The sequence below is a fragment of the Triticum aestivum genome, chromosome 6A (genome assembly GCF_018294505.1).
Source record: "Triticum aestivum cultivar Chinese Spring chromosome 6A, IWGSC CS RefSeq v2.1, whole genome shotgun sequence".
Taxonomy (NCBI): domain Eukaryota; kingdom Viridiplantae; phylum Streptophyta; class Magnoliopsida; order Poales; family Poaceae; genus Triticum; species Triticum aestivum.
The window spans coordinates 418,773,394-418,795,492 of NC_057809.1; the positions used below are offsets into that span (position 1 = coordinate 418,773,394).

At 44.1% G+C, this 22,099-nt stretch overlaps 1 protein-coding gene across 19 annotated transcripts; it reads right to left on the reverse strand.

Moving 5' to 3' along the window:
• Positions 1 to 8,908: 8,908 nt before the first annotated feature.
• LOC123127712 (uncharacterized) lies at positions 8,909 to 11,388 on the reverse strand. Of its 19 annotated transcripts, none has more exons than XR_006462755.1 (5): positions 11,208 to 11,386; positions 10,984 to 11,131; positions 10,567 to 10,881; positions 9,926 to 10,027; positions 8,909 to 9,841 (listed from the first exon to the last, which is right to left on the reverse strand). XR_006462755.1 is itself a non-coding variant. In XM_044547510.1 (5 exons), the coding sequence occupies exons 1-5, from the start codon at positions 11,216 to 11,218 to the stop codon at positions 9,156 to 9,158; spliced, it is 315 nt and encodes a 104-aa protein (XP_044403445.1). In that variant the 5' UTR covers positions 11,219 to 11,387; the 3' UTR covers positions 8,909 to 9,155. The 19 variants fall into 19 exon arrangements, 4 of the variants coding, with proteins under 4 accessions (XP_044403445.1, XP_044403443.1, XP_044403446.1 ...); XR_006462750.1 differs by lacking the exon at positions 10,567 to 10,881 and having other exon boundaries at positions 8,909 to 9,169; positions 9,248 to 9,312; positions 9,700 to 9,841; positions 10,984 to 11,385; XR_006462752.1 differs by having other exon boundaries at positions 8,909 to 9,169; positions 9,802 to 9,841; positions 10,984 to 11,385.
• Positions 11,389 to 22,099: the final 10,711 nt, after the last annotated feature.

Below are 22,099 nucleotides of genomic sequence, written 5' to 3' on the forward strand. Positions count from 1 at the left end.
AATGGGAAGAGGGTCTCGCAAGGATCACTTTGCAAAAAGTTTCACCTCAATTGGAGCTACATTTAGAAAGTTATGATTGTTTAGAGTTGTAGAGCTTTTTTGCCAAAATGCCGATACACGTGGCTGTTTATTTAACATAAAAACATTTCACAATAGAATTTTCTCGGATTTTAAAGAAGATGGATGGTTCAGATCGACCAATGCCCCATCTTGTAGAGTAGACATGGGCAGCTGGATTAAGTGGCATTTGAAGACTTGATATAGCCTTCGCTAGGGTTTGGAGAGGTGGGGAAATTCCTCACGTGCGTTCCTCCAGTGGCAATGGTGTGGTGGTGGCTTCGGCTTCACTCCTGGAGGTTGCTCTGGTGACTCCTGGAACTCAAGAAGATGGCTACGAGTGGAGGTTCTCTTCGACGACTTTGTTTTATCCTTGGCGGCAACGATGGAGGCTTCTGGCGACGACAAAGCGTGAATGGAGCCAGCATGATTCAAGGCGAGGCATGGGAGCTCGTTGTGGTGAGCTATGCAAGGGAGGAAATGGCTAGGGAGGTATAGCATTGTGATAGTGGATGAAAGGAGCAAGAAGGGGGCGGAAGGGCACGGGGCGGGTGACGACAACAAGTGGCCATGGAGTTACGAAGCGGCGGACTCCGGCAAGATCATTCGTTCTAGAGAATGGGAGATTGCGAATCGGCAAAAAATTGTAAGAAAAGTGGTTGGGGAACTTATATAGGGTGGTTGTCGGCCTAGGGGGTAAATAATTTATCGTATCGATCAATTTGTTTTTGCTTCGGTTCGGTAAGCTACAGTCTAAGATGAACACACTTCGGGAGGAAAATGACAAGCAGACCCCGTCCTTCAATGTCTCAGAGAAAAGTAAAGGGAAAGGGTTGCGTTGTGGGTTGCCGATGGGCTGGAAGGAAAAGATAGAGTGTCATCTCCTAGTTTCTGCAGCGCGAAATATAGCCATGGGCTTTGGCCCAACTAGAATAGCGTTTTATGGTTTATCCTACTTACTAATAACAAGAAATTGAATGTGGCTAAATAAAATGTCAATTCACTTCCTACAAATACAATAATATCACAAAAAGTCTTTTACTAATATACGGCCCATGAGAAATAGTTCCAGCTCCAAATATTTAACAAAATACATATAATATTTTTATAAAGCTTGTTTTTATCTTTATAAATATTCCTAACATTAATTTAGAGTTATAAATAATTCCTAAAATATTTTAAACTTCAAATAAATTGAAATATGAATATTTAAGATTCATTTAAACTCCAAAAGCTTCAAATCCTAGTCAAAACTGGTTAAGCTTAAGTAACACAAGCAAGTTTAATCTATTATATTTAAATAATTAACATTTCAAAATTTAGAAATTTGGGATGCTACAAATCGGCAACCATTAAAATGAAAATCTCGTCCTATAAACACATGGCAAATTTCTATGTTGTAGCATGGCTATTATCTTTTGTTAGGATGTCAAATATCTTTATTATAGCATGAAAAATATCTCTGTTATAGCATGACAGTTCCTCAACATTCCATGAGAGTGGTTTTTTAGGGAACGTTGTTTGATGATGCCATTCACTCGAATGAGCTTCCCGAGGGAACATTTGTTGCTGACATCATCTTTGGTGGTGACGAAGAGTTTTGCAGGGTCATGTGAGGCTTTCGTGCTTTTTCCCCCTAGATCCATCTTCTTAAAATGAAATATCTCATGAATCATTCATCCAAATTACAATCCTTTTTCATCGTTGTATCCCTTGCATCGAGATCTTCAAAATTAGATTTAATGTTGGTTTGTTTTGTTGAACTTTTTTCAAATGGAAATCATGCTCCCATGAAATAAAATGTGCTCCCAAACTTTACTATCACATGCTCCTAAATAAACTAATCTATGCTCTCACATTGGTGAATGTCAGAGTAATTGGATACGGATACCTCGTAGACGGCAAGACAATATTTCAAGACATCGGGGCTAGCAAAGCCCCTCAGTCTGCCTGCCAGCTGCCGACTGCGCCAACCAGCCGGCTGCCGACTGCAGCCCGACTCGACACCGACAAAACACCGACGAGACGGATGTACCCGAGAACTATTCACGCGTCATCTCAGTCATCATGTATAGCGTCACTTGTCCCCTGGCATTATTTATGAAGTGACGCAGGGGACAAGCATAACACCCCATCATGCCTTGCCCATGCCACCACTTAGCTTAGATGATAAGCTAGCCACACTATATATATGAGCATCCATCCATCCATCCGGGAGGAGACACACATGGACTCTCACGCACACACACAAGCTAGCAAGCAAGCTAGCTATCCATCCATCCATCCATCCACATGAGCACACATGCTCACGGCTATGAGCATGGCCGACCACTAGCATGCCTTATATAGGCATACACAAAGCCAGATGCCTATGGCACTGATCTCAGATACAGCTTTAGGAGCGACTCTGTACCAGATATATCAGATACACTCAGACATGCAGCAGTATGAGTATTATCTCTACGGAGAGCTCCGAAGCTGGGTAAACTAGAGCGTGCTACTCGCATACCCGCTCCCGGTCCTATCAGCAGCAGTCTTATCCTCACACTAAGCCCTTGTGGCATCTGTCGACTCGCAAGCCCCCCGTGAGAATACCATGACAGTTGGCGCCCACCGTGGGGCGGTACTACTACTATGCTACCACGTTGCTGCTGGTTTCGCAGTCCGGGCGGGACCATCTTCGCCATCACCGCCGCGGCGTCGCGCCGTCTCTCCGGTAGCGCTCGGGGGCTTGACTTCGACCCGCCCCCGGAGCGGCCGTGCGGGACGGCGCGTCCTCGTCGTTGGCCTCGCCACCTTCGTCATCACCACCGTTGCGACGCCGGCCGTCCGTCCGCGCACACGCCACGCGCACGTTGCCTCACTTCGGTCGGCCGCGTCCGTGCGTGTCGTGCCGCGTCGCTCGCGTCTACTCCCCTCCGCATTGTGCCTTGCTCCGGCCGAAGCACGCGTTTGCTTCTTTATATATCGTCTATACAAGCTAGCTAGCTGCTAAGTCAAACAGTCAAACCATTGGCCATACCCTACACAGATACTACCAAGACAATCCCCATACACTGCCTGGACACTACTCAGACCACATCGCCACGCGTCTCCTCCGCTGGTCGCCCCGCCGCCAAGCACCTCCTCTGCATGGCTTGCGCGCCTCCGTCCCGGCCACCGGCTGCAGCCGCGCTCCCCTGTCGTGCAGCGCCCGCCTGCTGGCGGCTGACCCCTCTGGTGCTGCTCCGGGGTGCACGTCGCCCTCGACTCCTGCGATGGAGCCATCCGAGGCTCCCTGCCCGCTGCTGCTCTCCACCAATCACACTGTGTCCCAGCACTAGCACCCGGCCGTCGTCGCTCCTCCAACTATGAGGGCCGGCTCCTGCTACGCTGCGCCTCATTCCGTCCTCCCGCGCCGGCCGGCTCCCACTCGGCCTCCTACGTTCGCCCGCGGCGCCGCTCCGTCCGGCTTCCGGGCTCCGAGGCCGCGTCCACGTGGCCTCCGGCCCGTCCGGGCTGGCTCCCGTGCGTCCGCCCACGCCCCGTCCGACTCCACGCGTCGCGCTGGGTCCGGCTGCGCCCGTGCCTCGCTCCGACTCCACCCGCTCCAACCGCGTCCGGCCTCTACTCCCGCCGGCTTGCCGCTCCAGCCGGCGGCCGGCTTCATGTGTCGGGTCCGCCTCCTCCCCGCACCCATGCCGGCTCGTTGCTCTGACCGCCTGCGCCACCACCCGGACGACCCGGTCATCTCCGGCTCCGCCCTCTTGCTCCCCAGCCGCGTCGGCCGGCATCCGGGCGCCAGCTCCGCCTGCTCCCCCCGCGCGTGCGTCAGGCTTGCGCAGTTCTGCGTGTGCCGGCTCGCGCCGACTCCTTGGTGGACGAGCTCGCCTCGCCGGCTTGCTGCTTCGGCCGACTGACGCACTCTGGGAAGCCACGTGCACCCTCACCGGCTCCCCGCGCCTCGAGTGCCTTCGGCCGACTGCCTCTGCTGGAGAAAGAAAAAGGGGCCAACTAGAAACAAAAAGAAAAATAAAAAGAAGAGGCCGATTGCGTAGTGGCCGGCTGGAAAAAGTGGGACGGCTGCTCGTCTGGCCGGGTGCTATAAAAAAGAAAGAGAGAGAGAGAAAAAAGTGGACGTCTGAGAAACGAAGCAGAAGAAGAAGAGTCCGTCCGGTTGTACGGGCAGATAAGAAGAGGAAGACAAAGTAGTTGCCGGGAGATCCGGCCCGACTACTCAGCAGCCGGCCCGAATCTCGGGGGCTACACCCAGCGGGTGCGCTGACGCGCCCCCGCGAAGAAAAAGACAAAGTAGTTGCCGGGAGATCCGGCCCGACTGCTCAGCAGTCGGCCCGAATCTCGGGGGCTACACCCAGCGGGTGCGCTGACGCGCCCCCGCGAAGAAGAAGACAAAGTAGTTGCCGGGAGATCCGGTCTGACTGCTCAGCAGCCGGCCCGAATCTCGGGGGCTACACCCAGCGGGTGCGCTGACGCGCCCCGTTGAAGAAAAAGACAAAGTAGTTGCCAGGAGATCCGGCCCGACTGCTCAGCAGTCGGCCCGAATCTCGGGGGCTACACCCAGCGGGTGCGCTGGCGCGCCCCCGCGAAGATTGCAGACAAGAGAAAAGTTTTGTCCAGCTCCCAGTAGCCGGCAGAAGAGAAGAATAAAGGGCGTTGCAAGACGCCTCGCCGCCTGGCCGGTCGAGCCTGACCGGCCGGGACCCCCCTTCGAGCACCCGGGGGCTCGAAGGCTACACCCAGCGGGTGCGCCGACGCGCTCCGCGAGCGCCGAGTCGCGCCGACTGTTTTTGACGACCGCGACTACACAAAAATCAATGTGAGCTCCTCGCCCGCATATTTTTGCACCAGCAAGCATGGATAACCACGAGCGATGCTCGGGGGCTGTCTCCGCATTTTATTACAGTAGCATCACTGTTCGCCCCGGCGCCAGCCAGAGTTGCCCCGGGGGCTGGCCGCTTGGCCTGAGACGTTAGTTCCCGCAGACGGCTTAGTACCGTGCGCGGTACCAAAGGCTCACTCTTAGTCACAGACCGTAGAGCGGCTGTCCGGCTAGCAAGGGTGAATGCTGGAGGCCACCCACGCGAAAAATGTCCGGAAAACGGTTCGGGCGACCCGGCCGTTTTCCTTTACAAGTATCTACTCGGTTGAATCTGCTCCTAGACTCTGAGTACTGTACACTCCACTTCGCGGCCCACTCTCAGTCACAGACTGCAGAGCGGTTGTCCGGCAAGCAAGAGCACAAGCCAAAAAGTGGAGGGAACATGAAAAAGATTGAAGGGGGCTCGGACGAAACCGAGTCGGCACCCTCCGCATAAAACTTGCAATACTAAAAGCAAGCATATGATATATTTGCGTGGACTAACTTTGTCCTTTTTATGATCATTTCCATGAACATTTGCCAAAAAACCTCCGCCCAACTTTGCCAAGTTGCTCGGAGGCTTGGGGGCTACTGTCGGAGTAATTGGACACGGATACCCCGAAGACGGCAAGACGATATTTCAAGACATCGGGGCTAGCAAAGCCCCTCAGTCTGCCTGCCGGCTGCCGACTGCGCCAACCAGCCGGCTGCCGACTGCGCCAACTAGTCGGCTGCCGACTGCAGCCCGACCCGACACCGACAAGACACCGACGAGACGGATGTACCCGAGCACTATTCACGCGTCATCTCAGTCATCATGTATAGTGTCACTTGTCCCCTGGCACTATTTATGAAGTGACGCAGGGGACAAGCATGACACCCCACCATGACTTGCCCATGCCACCACTTAGCTTAGATGATAAGCTAGCCACACTATATATATGAGCATCCATCCATCCGGGAGGAGACACACATGGACTCTCACGCACACACACACAAGCTAGCAAGCAAGCTAGCTATTCATCCATCCATCCATCCACATGAGCACACATGCTCACGGCCATGAGCATGGCCGGCCACTAGCATGCCTCATATAGGCATACACAAAGCCAGATGCCTATGACATTGATCTCAGATACAACTCTAGGAGCGACTCTGTACCAGATATATCAGATACACTCAGACATGCAGCCGTATGAGTATTATCTCTACGGAGAGCTCCGAAGCTGGGTAAACTAGAGCGTGCTACTCGCATACCCGCTCCCGGTCCTATCAGCAGCAGTCTTACTCTCACACTAAGCCCTTGTGGCATCTGTCGACTCGCAAGCCCCCCGTGAGAATACCACAATAGTGAAGCATCACTATACTCCCGCAAGTAAGCACATTTATGCTCTTGAGTGTACCATGCTCCCACGGTTGAAGCACAACTATGCTCCCAAATGTACGATCTTGTGCCCCGCGGGGTTGAAGCATACCTATGGCCATGCTAGGAAGGAGCACACTATGCTTCTTACAAATGAAAAACGAAAAAGAAAAAAAAACTCAGATAACCAAAGAAAATGAGTATGTTGAATAACCCATAAAACCAAAAAGGAGAAAAGATGAAAAATATTAGGGAAAAAGCCATAATCTGAGCGAGCTATCCGTGCAGTGTCGAAGGGGAGTGATCCTTTTTTGTTGTTGAGGGAAGGCTTTTATGGCTAGCTTTATCAATAATCAACAAGGAATTTTCAAGGGTGATTCGCTCGTGGTGATACAAATGGGGAGTGATCCTTGTTATGCATGGGAGTGTCGTTTAGGAAAACCATCGAAGAGGCACCTTTTAATTAGCCGCTCCCTAGTTTAACATATTCTACCTATTCACGTGGATCGATATAAGCACATGAACCGGATTTTCATACCGGCCAACTGACATAGTGCCTATTTATGGCTGACGAGCTCTACAGAGTTTGGTATTTTAAAATAATATTAATAAACCACATTTAAATGCTTCAAATTTTTTGTCAAAATTTGTATGTGTTCATTACGGATATGTGAAATTTCATTTAAAATTTTGTGATTTGTATGCTAAATAGAAAATGTAAGATTCCGGCCCAACAACAAAAATGTTTGGCTCACCTTAAATTAAATATTTCTCTTTTTTCTGTATGCCACATGTGAAGATATATTGTTATAAAATTTTGCACATACATAGTATACTTTGCACATCTGTACGCCTATTTTAGTTTTCTCAAAAAAAAGAACTGTATGCCTATTCATATTTTTTCTACCGCAAGAGCTAGCTTAAGTCCTTGAGCATGGCTGACGCCCCTTCACAATGATTAAATCAAAATCAACATCGTTGTTGGGATCAAGAGTGAGCTGGGCAAAGGGGGTGGGAGGTGTAGCCCGCTCTTCGACAGGATTACTGGGAGCACCGTGTAAACCTTATGATAGGGTGACAGACCCTAATAACTGAAGTATTATCACTGTCTGGCGGCGTCATCTTCGCTAAGTTAAGGGGCTCTCAGATTGCCATCATGAAGATAGACTGCTTGGAGACCGTGAACCTCTAAAACTCTCGTCATAATTCTTGCTCGGTTGTGGTTTTGATTCCTCTAGAAATTGAGGATTTATTTATATGTTTTAAGCTATTTTTATTATTCAACGCCTACCTAGATCATCTAATCTCCAGACTCATCTTTGCACTAAGCGGGGCATGTTCCCTTCAAATGATTGAGTCTGGACTGATACTAAACCTACTTTCAGTTAGTAGCACTGTCACAAGTGCCCTATCGTTGAATAAAAACTTCCAAATTTCAGATAAAAAAAGAGGGTATTTTAATACCGGACTCCCTGAACCCGGCCTCGCATTTTCGCCGACCGACAGCGCTACTAAAATAGAGTGAGCATTTGCACGCATGCACTCGGCTTCAGCAACTCCTTGGAGACACCGGAAAAAAGAAGAGGCTGAGGTGGAACGTGTGTGCCTCGGAACAAAGATTCCCGTGGTGGCCAGAGTACAGAAGCGTGTATACCGCCGGACCCACGTGCCCGGCACCGGCACGAGGAGGCGCCGGCTCGCCGGTCACGCCCACATGCCCGTGCCGTCCTCCGGCCTCTGCGCTCGGCGCCAGCTGCGGGATCCGAGCATCCGATGATCCATATGTAGAAACCACGCGACGTGATGGCGGGGATCTGTGCTGTTATTAGCTGCTTTGACTTGCTGTTTTGTTAATCCCGCATGGGGTGGATCGAGCGCTGGCTAATGCGGTGTGGGGATTGATGCACATGCTCGTGTTGGCGTGTGCTTCGGCACAGGTCAAAGCTCAAAGTTAAGCAAGAGCGAGGCCATGACGACAGAAACTCCACGGGCGTTCTATTTTTTTGTGAGTGTGTGTGAGCAAATTTTTGTTGATGACTTATCAAGCTGACCACCTGGTACTGGTAGTGTGTGTGAACAATGTTCGGTTTGTATAGGGGACGACTTGTGTAGAATCTGAGCTTGCTGTACAAAAATAGAAAAAGACATCCTGGACCACTAGATTGGAGATCAATGGTGCAGATTTAGGTGGAGGGATCTCAGCCCACTTACTGTAGGTTTTGCAGAAAACCCCCTATTGGCAGTTAGACATGACATAGGACATTTGCATTATGCACCTCAAGTCTTTGTGAAATACAACTATTTTCAGATATGAAATGTGCTAATGCCCATATCGTCTTAGTCTGAAACAACTGGTCTCATATAAAATCTGAGCAAATATTTACTGCGTGGAATCCAGACACAGACACCACTAATTTTTCAAGAGAGTTGAACATCTTGGTCACTGAGAAACGACAATATATATCACAAATATTTTAGCACATGAGATAATAAGTGATCCCGGGTCAAGTAGAACCACACGTACATGTCAAACTGGAAATATAGCAATTTAAGGATTGATAGCTGCTCGGCAAGCATTTCAGTACTCGAGTACATGAGAACACATCACAAAAGGCTAGTAGAACTGGAAGTAGAGCAAATTAAGGACTGGAATTATCAGTGCTTAGCAAGCATTTGAGTACTTGAGTACATGTGGCATACAGATCATTTTTAGTATATGGCCGGCAAGACCAAGTGGTAAAGACTGAAATTATCATCGCCCAACAAGCATCTTGCTGGTACAAGAACGAAAATATCTATCATTTTGCCTCGTGTTAGTGCTTCCTGGCAATGGAGCCTCCTGCTGGGAGAGAGATGACAACCTCCATGGACACTTGATCAGTTCGATCTACCTAGGTAAACACACCAAGTAAATAGGGGTCAGTCAGAAACATATACCAAGTAAATAGGGGTCAGTCAAAAACATATACCAAATAGCATATCTTGAGAAGAGAAATAATCATTATATATGTCCAGCTTCTTTCAGCACTCCAACCTAGGAAACATAACTTATACTATGTCAAAACTTAGGTTGAACCTCAAACATATTAATACATATGTAACCAATCAGGATAACTTTATAGGTCAAGCTGGCTTTCCAGCTTCTACAGGGGATTTTCCAAATAAAATAAAATGGCATGTGATAGTTGGATATGTCTAACAGAGAGAGTACAAATTTTTTGTTGCAGCATAGTTCATTATTTCATTATAGACCTACAATAAATGGATTATAATTCCAAGATTAGTTAAAAGCACAAATAAGAACGACAAATAAGTGGCATTGAACAATTTAAAGGGAGTTTTATGAATGCCCTGCAGATGCAAATTATTATTCAAATTTGATAGCTATAAACAAAACTTGATGGCATGCATTATATTATACCTTGTAATAATAAGAAAACCACAGCAGCACGGGAAAATATAAATGAACAAGATGCCAGATAGGCTCATGCCATGGATGAAGGATTAGTACTAAATCACATACACACATCCTTGATTTTGAACACTGTTGACCGATTCCATGGCTGCAAACAATTTCTTTATCAACCAACATCACACAAGGGATTAACATAATTTAGATACATCAGGATATCTTGACTTCCTCGTACCGCTATTCTCACACATGATAGTGCTGGTGCACATGCTGCGATCATTGGAATTGAGGGCTCTCCTAGCGGAGACATCGCACTGCTACCCTCCATTACTGGATCCTGAGATGAGAATTGCAAATTTAGACTGGGGATCATCTTTTCCATGTCAAACTTCTGCCACATGGGCCATATCAAAGGCATGGCTTATGGGAAGCATTCTATTATAGGGAAATGTAATTAATTACTTTGGTAAAAAAGCTAAACAGAAGGACAAGAAAATATTCATGTGCATAGAAATACTGGAGTGAGCACCCAGCCAATAACAAATGTCAGAATTTTGGGGATGAAAGATCAGCAGTAAGCATTAAAAAGGAATTGCCAACCCAAGGAATCCCCTAGCAGAACATGCAATGGCATATTTGTGTCTATTCATCGCAATAGGAGGAAAAAGGATTGCATGCAATTGACAAAAGAAAAACAACAATAATTAGCTCTGTAGTGGGAACAATAACTGTCACAAGTGTGAGTGATTGGACATAGTGATGCCTTGTGCCACTGTCGAAATAAGGAACAGATCAAAGAAGAAAAACATCAACTGTATATATGCATCTGAATATGTATCTTTGCATGGAGAAAAAAAAATAGCCATTGTGTCTCACGTGTGTGCGTGTCGGCTTGCCGCTGAAGAATCGACGAAGCCAGAGCAGCCTACTTCCTATAATAGTGCATCTCGCCGGAATAGCTAGATTTGCTAGTGTATTGCTTCATGCTAGAAATCGGTTAGCGTTTATGTACAGTCGGTACACGTGCTGCTTCTGGTAGCAATACACAATACCACAACTAAGTCATAGCACTAATCAACATGCTGCTTCTGGATAAAATAAGAATCCAACCAACATAAGCATCACCAGAACGGATCTGCTTCTATTCTACTCAAGCTGTTGTTCATTCTTCTGCTGTTACTACTCCAGCAACTGAAATGAAAAGGATTTGACATTAACAAGTAGAAAGAATATAAAGCTATGGAGATGTAGTACCAATCTACTAGCTAATAAAAAATTAACATTTATATTTACCTGCAGAACGAAGAACCGTGGCGGCCTGTTCGCAGAACCAGAGAGCGGCCGGCTGGGAAGGAGGCGAGGATCCACGAGCGTTGAGCTAGTGCTGAATCGCGAGAGGGGGTGGGGGTGGAGGAGGACGGCCGCGAGCTGATCTGGGAGCCTGAGAGTGGGGAGGAGGTGAGGAATCCGATCTAATCTACCTCAAACTGCGCCACCTGCGACGAAACGGCTAGAACCTAGAAGCCATCGGAGAGGAGATGGATCAGCATCTTTGCTGCGCGAGCCCGCCCAGCTTGGCTCAGGATCTTGGTCGTCGCCGTCGCCGCCGCCGCCGAGAAATTTTCGATCCTGTGTCGTCGGTGTGTAAGGATTTGGTACAGACTAGGGAGGGCACCGGGTGCAAATTTGCTTGTATGTTGGACCTCTTTGCAAATTTTGTGCGAAGATCCCTCCATCCAGACCCGTGCCATTGATCTCTCATCCAATGGCCCAACATCGTTTTTTCTATTTTTTCACTACAAGCTCAGATTCTACACAAGTCGTTCCCGTTTGTATAGCACACTTTTTGGAGCACCCCTTAGCATGGCTATAGAAAAATGCTTAAATTAGCCGTTTTCAGCGAGTCAAGCCTGAGCGGGTGCAAAAAGGCTCCACCGAGTGCACGTGATGCCTCTAACAGTGCGTCTGGTATGTAGGTTTGCACATATTTATGTTCTACTCACATTCTTAACCCCCCTCACATAATTCCTTCTAATCTACACAAATTGGCTCAGAAGAAAAAACACTGTTGAATGTTCTACGTACGTCATGTGTAAAATTCGGTGAAGAAAAACATTCCTAATGCTCTAGGATAAATAAACAACAGAATACTATTTCTGAAAGTATTTTGGAGCAATGTTTTTTCCCAAAAGCAATCAGAATGTTTTTCTTCATTAAAATTTGCAGGTACTTAGAACATTTAACAATGTGTTAAAAAAATTCAGAATCTCCTGGTTTTTGCCAATTTTTTTATTTTATTGTTCATGGTGGGTACATTTGAGCTCAGAAGCAGAATAACACTTTAGACGATAAGCATACCTTTTGGAACTGAACACCTTATTTGCAGCTGGTCTGGAAAAGCTATATATCACATGTATGGAACGCCACAGGCGAATCGTCGCCTACATGGCGATGGGCGTGGGCTTGCCAAATAGCAGGAGACCTTTAAACGTCTATGTTCCCGTGTATTTTTAGCACCAGTATTTGGTAGATATTCCTATGAATTGTTCTAGGAGTACGATTTATTTGGTTCATAATGTTCTTTGAATCTTTTTTCCCATGTCCTTCTCTTTTCCAATTTTATTTTATCTGTTTCTTCTTTCTTTTTCATCTTTTTTTCTTCTCATTTTCATGTTTCCTTAAAATAAATATGCGAACACTACTAGAACTATAAGAATATTTAGTTTAAATTATTTTCACATTCTTATTTTTATTATTCATATTTCTATTTTTACATTTTCTATTTTCCATTTCCCTGTGTTTTGCTTTTTCAAGTTTTGTTTTTGTAGTTTTTCCTATTCATATTTTTTTTAAAATATAATATTTTTTAACTGGATGAATTTGTTCTAAAATGCTCATAAAATTTTAAAAATGACGCAAACTTCTTTTATAGCTTTAAATGTTTTTAATCACATGAATATTCTTAGGTATATGAATATTTTCAAAAACGTGCGTCAACAATACAAAACTTATTCGAACACTTTTAAAAAATACATTGACATTTTAATATATACGAACACCTATGTAAACAAATGGATATTTTATAAAATATGTGTGAATAATTTTTAAAATTACCTCGCCATTTTTAAGCATACATGAGAAGTTTTAAGAAATACATGAATATTTTCAAAATATGTGAAACTTTTTCCAAAAAAGTACATGAATATTTCTTTAAACACATGTGAGCAGCCGCAATGTTGGGCCCGACCCACTGCAGGCGAGCGCTCCGTCAGCGTCGCTAATTGAGGGGCTCCGTTATCTCAAAAAACAAAATGAGGGGCTCCGCAATGTCTCGCTTTAAGCGAGACCTAGGGAAACCATCGCATCAGGGCATCTCCGGATGGGCCGGCCCAGGTACGCTGGAGGGCACATCCTCTTTTTTTCTGTTTTTATATCAAGTTTGTTGTTTCGTTTATATATTTACTTTTTTATTTTGTTTACATTTCCAAAAATTACAACCATATATATTAAAACATAAAAATACTTTACTTAATGTTTGGGGAAATGTTAATCATGCATTTGAAAATGTTAAATCTGTAGGGAAAAATGTTGACCATGTATACGTTGTTGAAGAAGTACTTGAAAATATTGAATAAGTCTTAAAATATGTTGAATGAGTATTTGAAAAATGTTGAACAATTATATTTCAAAATGTTGAATAAGTATTAAAAATGTTGAATGAATATTTGAAAAAATGTTGAACAAGCGTTCGGACAGTGTTGAACGTGTATATAAAAAAAATCATCACTTATAAAAAATGATGAATTTTTCAGGTCATGTATATAAAAATGTTAATCAAGCAATTCAAAATAAATATTGAACAAGTATTTCCAAAATGTTAATAAAGCACTTAGAAATGTTAAATGTGTATAGAAAAAAGTGGACCATGTATTAAAAAAATGATGACATTTTTTGATCATGTATATAAAAATGTTAATCAAGCATTTAAAAAATGTTGAACGAGTGTTTTAAAAATGTACATCAATCGTTTGGAAAATGTTAAATGTGTATAGAATTTTTTTGACCATGTATTCAACAAATTTTAATCTTTTTATTTGTAAACTGTTAATCAAGTAGTTTAAAAAATGTTTAAAATGTATATAAAAAATGTTTAAAATGTATTCCAAAACTGTTAATGTTGTATTTGAAAAAAATGTTAGTCAAAAGTTTGAGAATGTTAAAACATGTATAGAAAAAATGTTGATCATGTGTTACAAAAATGTTTAATTTGTATTGAAAAAAAAATGTTAGATGTGTATTAGAAAAATGTTTTGACATATACAGAAATGTAGAATAATAACCAAAAGAACAAAAAAAACTGAAAAAATAAACAACATAAAGAAAAATAAAAAATAAAATAAAAAATTAAGAAAAATGCCAAAAATATGAAGAAAAGAAACAGAGAAGAAACGAAAAAACAAAAAGAAACAAAGAAACCAGCTTGAATCCTCAAGAAGGGTGCGCCGCTGTTACTTATGGCGGATGGGATCTAACGGAGTGGCTAGCAGCGCCTGGTTTCTCCTCGCAGACTAGAGATCGACTCCCATTTCATCTGCTTTTTATTTTGTTCCGCGCGCGAATGGGCCGGCCCAATACAACGTGAGTTACTCCCTCCTTTCATCTATATAGGGCCTAATGCGTTTTTAAGACCACTTTTAACTATTGACAAGATTAATAGTACATGACATACATAATGTGAAAATTATATCATTGAAAGCTCCTTTCACACACGAATTTAACGGTGTGCTTTGTGTAAGTTGCATGTCATATATTATTGCTTTAATATTTGATCAAAGTTAGCCTCGAAAAACGCATTAGACCCTATATAGATGGAAGGAGGGAGTAGGAGAAACTTTCAGCCAAAGCTGGCTACTGTCTAGCTTAATGCCAGACATAGGGCTCATGCTAACAGAGAAATATAGACATGCCCCACTTCCATAGGAGCTAGTCCTCACTGAAAATTATGAACTTATGAGAAAAAGGAAAGGAAACAAAAAGGAAAATACAAAAGGAAAAGGAAAATGTAGAAAAAGAAGCATAAAATTAAAAAATCAGAAAAACCAAAAAAACCTGAAAAGAAAACAAACAAAATAAAAAAACATAAAACCCAATACAGGGAACCTTTAAGAAGGTTACCGAAACCGGCTAACTCGCACTTGAGGTGGGTTGGCCCGTGGTGTGTGTGTCGCTTGCTCGTAAACTTCATGTGCAAAAGGTGGACAATCTCACGTAGAATGTGTTTTATTTATATCATTAGAATCATAGTACAAGTCATATACACATCGACCTGACAAAATTGAAAACGATAGCAGAATGATATCTTTTGCACAAAGGAACATTGCCCAAGAAAGAAAAATACAATTAAGACCTAAGAATCCTCTGAACTTGACATCAACAACCATCACCCTACCAGCGCCTGGTTTCTCCTCGCAGACCAGAGATCGACTCCCATTTCATCTGCTTTTTATTTTGTTCCGCGCGCGAATGGCCGATCCAATACAACGTGAGTTACTCCCTCCTTTCATCTATATAGGGCCTAATGCGTTTTTAAGACCGCTTTTGACTATTGACAAGATTAATATTACATGACATACATAATGTGAAAATTATATCATTGAAAGCTCATTTCACACATGAATTTAACGATGTGCTTTGTGTAAGTTGCATGTCATATGTTATTGCTTTAATATTTGGTCAAAGTTAGCCTCGAAAAACGCATTAGGCCCTATATAGATGGAAGGAGGGAGTAGGAGAAACTTTCAGCCAAAGCTGGCTACTGTCTAGCTTAATGCCAGACATAGCGCTCATGCTAACAGAGAGATATAGACATGCCCCACTTCCATAGGAGCTAGTCCTCACTGAAAATTATGAACTTATGAGAAAAAGGAAAGGAAACAAAAAGGAAAATACAAAAGGAAAAGGAAAATGTAGAAAAAGAATCATAAAATTAAAAAATCAGAAAAAACAAAAAAACCTGAAAAGAAAACAAACAAAATAAAAAAACATAAAACCCGATACAAGGAACCTTTAAGAAGGTTTCCGAAACCGGCTAACTCGCACTTGAGGTGGGTTGGCCCGTGGTGTGTGTGTCGCTTGCTCGTAAACTTCATGTGCAAAAGGTGGACAATCTCACGTAGAATGTGTTTTTTATGGTAATACGTGTTTTATTTATATCATTAGGATCATAGTACAAGTCATATACACATCGACCTGACAAAATTGAAAAAGATAGCAGAACGATATCTTTTGCACAAAGGAACATTGCCCAAGAAAGAAAAATACAATTAAGACCTAAGAATCCTCTGAACTTGACATCAACACCCATCACCCTACCAGTGCCTGGTTTCTCCTCGTAGACCAGAGATCGACTCCCATTTCATCTGCTTTTTATTTTGTTCCGCGCGCGAATGGGCCGGCCCAATACAACGTGAGTTACTCCCTCCTTTCATCTATATAGGGCCTAATGCGTTTTTAAGACTGCTTTTGACTATTGACAAGATTAATAGTACATGACATACATAATGTGAAAATTATATCATTGAAAGCTCCTTTCACACACGAATTTAACGGTGTGCTTTGTGTAAGTTGCATGTCATATATTATTGCTTTAATATTTGGTCAAAGTTAGCGTCGAAAAACGCATTACCCTATATAGATGGAAGGAGGGAGTAGGAGAAACTTTCAGCCAAAGCTGGCTACTGTCTAGCTTAATGCCAGACATAGCGCTCATGCTAACAGAGAGATATAGACATGCCCCACTTCCATAGGAGCTAGTCCTCACTGAAAATTATGAACTTATGAGAAAAAGGAAAGGAAACAAAAAGGAAAATACAAAAGGAAAAGGAAAATGTAGAAAAAGAAGCATAAAATTAAAAAAATCAGAAAAAACAAAAAAACCTGAAAAGAAAACAAACAAAATAAAAAAACATAAAACACAATACAGGGAACCTTTAAGAAGGTTTCCGAAACCAGCTAACTCGCACTTGAGGTGGGGCCCGTGGTGTGTGTGTCGCTTGCTCGTAAACTTCATGTGCAAAAGGTGGACAATCTCACGTAGAATGTGTTTTTTTATGGTAATACATGTTTTATTTATATCATTAGAATAATAGTACAAGTCATATACACATCGACCTGACAAAATTGAAAAAGATAGCAGAATGATATCTTTTGCACAAAGGAACATTGCCCAAGAAAGAAAAATACAATTAAGACCTAAGAATCCTCTGAACTTGACATCAACACCCATCACCCTACCAGCGCCTGGTTTATCCTCGCAGACCAGAGATCGACTCCCATTTCATCTGCTTTTTATTTTGTTCCGCGCGCGAATGGCTGGCCCAATACAACGTGAGTTACTCCCTCCTTTCATCTATATAGGGCCTAATGCGTTTTTAAGACCGCTTTTGACTATTGACAAGATTAATATTACATGACATACATAATGTGAAAATTATATCATTGAAAGCTCATTTCACACATGAATTTAACGATGTGCTTTGTGTAAGTTGCATGTCATATGTTATTGCTTTAATATTTGGTCAAAGTTAGCCTCGAAAAACGCATTAGGCCCTATATAGATGGAAGGAGGGAGTAGGAGAAACTTTCAGCCAAAGCTGGCTACTGTCTAGCTTAATGCCAGACATAGCGCTCATGCTAACAGAGAGATATAGACATGCCCCACTTCCATAGGAGCTAGTCCTCACTGAAAATTATGAACTTATGAGAAAAAGGAAAGGAAACAAAAAGGAAAATACAAAAGGAAAAGGAAAATGTAGAAAAAGAATCATAAAATTAAAAAATCAGAAAAAACAAAAAAACCTGAAAAGAAAACAAACAAAATAAAAAAACATAAAACCCGATACAGGGAACCTTTAAGAAGGTTTCCGAAACCGGCTAACTCGCACTTGAGGTGGGTTGGCCCGTGGTGTGTGTGTCGCTTGCTCGTAAACTTCATGTGCAAAAGGTGGACAATCTCACGTAGAATGTGTTTTTTATGGTAATACGTGTTTTATTTATATCATTAGAATCATAGTACAAGTCATATACACATCGACCTGACAAAATTGAAAAAGATAGCAGAACGATATCTTTTGCACAAAGGAACATTGCCCAAGAAAGAAAAATACAATTAAGACCTAAGAATCCTCTGAACTTGACATCAACACCCATCACCCTACCAGTGCCTGGTTTCTCCTCGTAGACCAGAGATCGACTCCCATTTCATCTGCTTTTTATTTTGTTCCGCGCGCGAATGGGCCGGCCCAATACAACGTGAGTTACTCCCTCCTTTCATATATATAGGGCCTAATGCGTTTTAAGACCGCTTTTGACTATTGACAAGATTAATAGTACATGACATACATAATGTGAAAATTATATCATTGAAAGCTCCTTTCACACACGAATTTAACGGTGTGCTTTGTGTAAGTTGCATGTCATATATTATTGCTTTAATATTTGGTCAAAGTTAGCCTCGAAAAACGCATTAGGCCCTATATAGATGGAAGGAGGGAGTAGGAGAAACTTTCAGCCAAAGCTGGCTACTGTCTAGCTTAATGCCAGACATAGCGCTCATGCTAACAGAGAGATATAGACATGCCCCACTTCCATAGGAGCTAGTCCTCACTGAAAATTATGAACTTATGAGAAAAAGGAAAGGAAACAAAAAGGAAAATACAAAAGGAAAAGGAAAATGTAGAAAAAGAATCATAAAATTAAAAAATCAGAAAAAACAAAAAAACCTGAAAAGAAAACAAACAAAATAAAAAAACATAAAACCCAATACAGGGAACCTTTAAGAAGGTTTCCGAAACCGGCTAACTCGCACTTGAGGTGGGTTGGCCCATGGTGTGTGTGTCGCTTGCTCGTAAACTTCATGTGCAAAAGGTGGACAATCTCACGTAGAATGTGTTTTTTATGATAATACGTGTTTTATTTATATCATTAGAATAATAGTACAAGTCATATACACATCGACCTGACAAAATTGAAAAAGATAGCAGAACGATATCTTTTGCACAAAGGAACATTGCCCAAGAAAGAAAAATACAATTAAGACCTAAGAATCCTCTGAACTTGACATCAACACCCATCACCCTACCCGCCACTGGCACCACCACAGCAGCCACCAAAGAAAAAACATGACGGATCAGCTCCTCACCCGAGCTCTATGTGTCTCCGTCAGTGATATGTAGCTTTGCGGACCTCCAAGGTGGCTCACCCATGGTGAAACCATTACCGTTGAATGAATCACACCGGGGCAACACCTCGGGCACGCCACTGAACTCCAGATCTGGCAGTCCCGCATGAATAAGACCTCGAAGGAGGAAACCATATCTTTCATGCATGAACCACGAACCCAGCACACAATCCACCATTTCTTTAGGTCGTTGATTCAGACTACAATATGCATCCGCTCCCGTACTACCCCCATGCACCGCGTCGGTGCTGGAGCAAACATCGTCGCAATGGCGGAGCCTGAGGACACAGATCCACCACGAGGTTGTCGTCATCGCCATGCCATCCTTACTTGAACAAACTGGTTTCCAAATCCATCCTTAACCATAGGATTGATCGCCTCATCGGGGAAGGATCTTAGGAATCTTTATTTAGCGTCGTCATCGTCGCCGCCGAAGGCAAGACGATGAACAACTTAAAAAACTAGACGAGGAGGGCCAAAAATTGATCCACACACCTGGATCCGGCGACCCCTCTCACCGCTGATGATCGAGGTCATCGGCAGAGGGGAGCTATTGGACGAACGACGATGGACGGACTTGACAGGGAACGTTGCATGGAAAACAAAAAGAATTCCTATGAAACACCCAAGATCTATTCTATGGAGATGCTAACAACGAGAGGGAGAGGTGTCTACATACCATTGTAGATCAAAAGCATTAACGATCTAGAGATCGTGATTGGCGTAGTGTTGTACTCCCTCGCGATTCAATCTGATCCAAGCACCACACGAGCGGCACCTCTGGGATGTGCAAACATACGACTCGGTGACGTTGATTGCTTGTATCTGCGTTGGTAATTACCTAAAGAGGAGAGGATGATGCATTACAACAAAGGTAAGTATTTTCCTTGGTTATAAAACCAAGGTTATCAATCCAGTAGGAGAACCAAGCAATACTATGTAACTAGCACCTACACACAAATAACAAAAATTTGCAACCCAACGCGTAAGAGGGGTGTCAATCCCTCCTCGGTATTGAGATAAATTAAATTGTATTAGATTTGATAAATAGATCTATTAAAAACACAAAATAAAATAAAGAAAGAAAAAGTGCAGCAAGGTATTTTTAGATTTTTAGATAAATAGATATGAAAATAATATGATAGAAAATAGACCCGGAGCCGTAGATTTCACTAGAAGCTTCTCTCGAGAAAATAGCACACAGTGGGTAAACAAAATTAATGTTGGGCAATTGACAGAAGAGCAAATAATTATGACGATATCCAAGGCAATGATCATGTATATAGGCATCACGTCTAAGATTAGTAGACCAACTCCTGCATGCATCTACTACTATTACTACACACATCGAACGCTATCCAGCATGCATCTAGTGTATTAAGTTCATGGAGAAATGGAGTAATGCAATAAGAACTATCGGATTTCAGGTTCCGGCAAAACCCTTGAGGTTCGAACACTGGGGTGTGCACAAAGATCTCTCCCCCTCTAGCTCTCGCCCTCACCACAATCTTAAGTCTTAGCGCGTCGAACTCGCAGAACAAAGGGACACAAGATTTATACTGGTTCGAGGCCACCGTTGCGGTGTAATACCCTACTCCAGTGTGGTGTGGTGGATTGCCTTGTGGGCTGAGGATGAAGAGTTACAAGGGGAAGAACAGCCTCCTGAGAAGAGGTGTTCTTGTGCTTGGCGAGCTTGTGTGGTGTCTGGTGGTCTGAATGATCCTCCTCCTTGCTAAGGTGGTGTCTAGTCCTATTTATAGAGGCCCTGGTCCTCTTCCCAAATATTGAGAGGGAAGAGATCCCACAACGGCCAAGTTTGAAGGGGGGACAGCTAGTACAAGTTATCCTGACAAAAGTAGTCTTCGCCTGCCAAAGGCTCTGGTGGTGACACCACCTTGGGCTCTACGGTGACCTCCGTCCTGCCGTCCTGCTGGTCTTGGTCTTGTTGCACCGATATGGAAACCTTTGCTTGATGCCTCGGGACTCCGCGCATGAGCTTGCCTCTTTAGCACCAAAGAGGAATCGAGGACACTGCACGTGCTGGCGCCCGCCTGGTGCCCGCCTGGCCTTGGTCGTCATGGCTTACGTCACGGGGACCTCGCGAGGTCTCCCTTGCCTTGATCTCTCCGCCCCTCACGAACCAGCCTGGTGAGGCTGCCCCCGAGGAGGTCTTGTGTCGTCCGCCTCGTGAGGGTCTTGAGTGCTTGCTGGTGAAGATGGGCCGCATAGGGCCGCTGGTGGAGCCACGCCATGGGTCGCAGGCAAGCAAGTCTGGGGACCCCCATTCCCAGAACACCGACAGTAGCCCCGGGCCCAAGGCGTGCTCGGACTTGGCTTTGAGGCGATGCCAAGGGGCAAGTGAGGGGCGTCGCGGGCCATAACATCCTGCGGCCTCGATTGATGTGTGGCGGTTGATTGGACGTGGGCGTCCCTGCTTCCCGGCGCTGCCTCGGTAACCGCCCGACTTGACAAGTCCTTGCTGCATGCAGAAAAAAGGTCATCATTACCTTAGATCATGGAGGCCGGCGGTTGGCCTCCTCTTGGCTATAAATGGGAAGGGGGAGCGGAGCTCCCGTTGATGAGGCTATGTACCTAGGGTAGGGTCATAGGCCTGACCTAGACACCTTCCCCTAGGGCATCACCCTAAAGCCAGAATCATTCAAAGGGTACCATCATCCACTCGACCAGAGACGTTCCACTTGGAAGAATCAATGTCACTCGACCGTCGTAGAAGCCACTCGACGAGCAGAAGATCTAAAGCCACTCTGCACCAACAACGGTCGAGCATTTACTTATAGGCTTAATTGTCATTTATAGCACTTAATGGCTAGCGTTACCAGTAACGTTCCTCTCTTAATGTACATTGAACCTTGTGTAACGGATGGGAGCAGGGGTCCTGGCGCACTCTATATAAGCCACCCCCCTCCTCTGGGACAAGGGTTCGCATCTTTTGTAAACACACACACACACACACACACACATAATCCAGTCGACCGCCTCAGGGCACCGAGACGTAGGGATGTTACTTCTTCCGAGAAGGGCCTGAACTCGTAAAACTCGTGTGTACAACTACTCCATAGCTAGGATCTTGCCTCCTCATACCTACCCCCATTCTACTGTCAGTCTTAGATCCACGACAGTTGGCGCCCACCGTGGGGCAGGTGTCTTAGC

Coding starts and splice junctions, on each gene's coding strand:
- LOC123127712 (XM_044547508.1), bottom strand. Junction 10,028..10,983: donor CACGGTTCTTCGTTCTGCAG/GTAAATATAAAT, acceptor TTCTCATCTCAG/GATCCAGTAATGGAGGGTAG. Junction 9,166..9,925: donor TATCATGTGTGAGAATAGCG/GTACGAGGAAGT, acceptor TTACCTAGGTAG/ATCGAACTGATCAAGTGTCC.